Source organism: Corylus avellana, chromosome ca8 (genome assembly GCF_901000735.1).
Source record: "Corylus avellana chromosome ca8, CavTom2PMs-1.0".
NCBI lineage: Eukaryota > Viridiplantae > Streptophyta > Magnoliopsida > Fagales > Betulaceae > Corylus > Corylus avellana.
The window spans coordinates 23,588,815-23,591,190 of record NC_081548.1 but is presented as its reverse complement, the minus strand read 5'-3'; the positions used below and the strand labels follow the sequence as shown (position 1 = coordinate 23,591,190).

The window sequence follows — 2,376 nt, the reverse complement described above, 5'->3', positions numbered from 1 at the left end:
TTCACGTATTCATATATAGTTTCATACAGAGAATTAAAATGAATGGTCTTGAAGCTTGATCATCATCATAATTACTTCTTTTTTTAATCATTAGAATAGTTCAATTACTGCAATAAGCTACTACTTAGAGTGACAAAATAAGTCTTTAGTTAAAGAGGTAGTTTGACCACTTTAAACAAGTAATTGGAGATAGCAATGCTAGAGAATCACTCCGGTAGCTAATAAAAGTGATTCCACCCAAATCTCAATTTGTTTGATATCCTACCTGCTATAGGGGCGGAACTACATGAGGGCTAGCCCTCATGTTTCCACAAAAATTTTCATAGAAATTTAAAAAAATTTAGAATATGCCCCCCAAATTTTTTTATTTTATACTTTTGCATTTCCTAACTATGATCGCTAGTTCCACCCCTGCTATGTTTTCGGCCCCTTCAAAAGCAAAATCAGTCGCACACATAGTCTATTGGAAAATAAACCAGCACAATTGAATGAAACAATTGTACGGAAAAAAGAATATAATATTTATTTTATTACGAGGATTGACGATATGGATGGAATAATCGTGGATGGAGGTCCTTTCTTCTCATTTCATCAATAGGAGACGATGAATTAGGTAGCCAAATAGAAAGAAAGAAGAAAGGTGACAATACTGAAAGGTTTCTGACCTGTCACTGAGGTGGCAATTTTTCAAATGCATTATCCCATCCATACCCCCATACCCTCTTCTAATTATTGGTCGTGTTTGAGTACGAGAATCGGAAACGTTTCGAACGCACCATCCTCAAACAAGGCCCACTGTTGAAGCAAATTGCTCGAGGAGGGAATTTTCTGTCGGGACAAAAGAGAGGGCTCTCTATTCTAGATGATTCCCAATACTTTTCATCACCAGATATCACTTTCCCGTTCCTTGCATCCACCTCCCCGGCCACTTTATTCTTTTTTCTCTCTTTGCTTAATTGTTATAAATAGGAGCACCCTTATCTCACTTCTACTCACAACATATATATACATTCAAGTTTCAACTAGCGTTGAACAAACAAAACCCTCTACTTTCAAGTCTTCAAGTCTTTAATTAGCCATGGCCATCGCCAAGGGGTTTATTGCCTTTTTTCTCGTTTCTCTTCTGGTAGTACATCTCACTGAAGCTGATCAGTTGGTAATTCTATCTCTTCTCTCTTCATAGTTTTTTACAAAAGTTTTATATATTACTTTCTAACCCGTACGTGACATGCTGTTGAGGGATGCAGGTGGACAAAAACTCATCGAAAAAAATAGGTGAACTTTCTTTCATCTTCTTCCATCAATATGTTAATTAATTGGATGATACTGCAGTTTCATTGAGCCATATATGGTTGGCTAACGTTGTCGACTATGTGGTGGTTTGGTGTATTTTCAGACTGTGGAGGAGCATGTGCTGCCAGGTGTCAGTTATCGTCGAGGCCGAACCTGTGCAAGAGGGCGTGTGGGACTTGCTGTGCCCGTTGCAGCTGTGTTCCTCCAGGCACTTCCGGTAATCTTGAGGTCTGCCCCTGCTACGCCAACATGACCACCCACGGCAACAGACGCAAGTGCCCTTAAAACTATATATAATATAAATCATATATGCCTACCTTGCATGGTTTTATATGCTGGTGTTTATCAAGTCTTTCACTTGAAAGAGAGAAATAAAAAGGGTCGTGGCAAAATAAGATTTGTGTAATATCGCTTTCTAGTTTCTATAAAGGATCTTAATTATATATGTATAGAATTGTTGTTATTGAGTTTGAATTACAGAAAGGAGGTATCTTTTCTTTTTCTTTTTCTTTTTTCCCGTCAATTACGTTTTATGCAAACAATGAAGTTTGAACAGTATATACTCTCCCACCCTCCCCCTGATCTCTTCGTTTGGTTTTCTGGAAGATTGTGTACTACTACTAGTTATTGAATATATATATATATATGCAAAATTTTAATTTTTTTTTAAAAAAATAAGCCACTATGTGGTTCCACCCCTATCACCATCATGGATCAATATTAATAATAATAATAATAATAATAATAATAATAAAAGATCGGGTCCAACTTTTATTATAAAATTATTTGCAAATTGACATTGTTATGAACTATCACGTCAATTTGTAGATAATTTTGTATTAGAAGTTATAATAATTAATCGGTCGTGTAGTACGTCCTCTTAATTAAAAGAATGATCTTTCATTTTATTTAAAATGGAGAGGAGCCAGTCTTTCTTTTTACAATGATAGAATGGTCAAAATAAAATAAAATGACCATTCTACCTTTATAAAATAAGGGATTGGCTCCTCTCCCTTTTAAACGTTTTTCTCACACAAACCGTGAGAAGCAAAAAAAAAAAATAACAGGTGAAATTTGGAAGAG

The 2,376-nt window shown here is 35.6% G+C and overlaps 1 protein-coding gene across 2 annotated transcripts in view; it reads left to right on the top strand.

Moving 5' to 3' along the window:
• Positions 1 to 1,799, top strand: part of LOC132190121 (snakin-2-like) — a 2,404-nt gene extending 605 nt beyond the window's left edge. The window contains exons 1-3 of one of the 2 annotated variants that reach the window (XM_059605013.1): positions 988 to 1,156; positions 1,248 to 1,275; positions 1,397 to 1,799. In XM_059605013.1, coding sequence (XP_059460996.1) covers positions 1,079 to 1,156; positions 1,248 to 1,275; positions 1,397 to 1,578 — 288 coding nt within the window. In that variant the 5' untranslated portion in view covers positions 988 to 1,078 and the 3' untranslated portion in view covers positions 1,579 to 1,799. Of the gene's footprint in view, positions 1 to 987; positions 1,157 to 1,247; positions 1,276 to 1,396 lie in introns of those variants that run through there. The other variant, XM_059605014.1, reaches the window with a different exon arrangement.
• Positions 1,800 to 2,376: the final 577 nt, after the last annotated feature.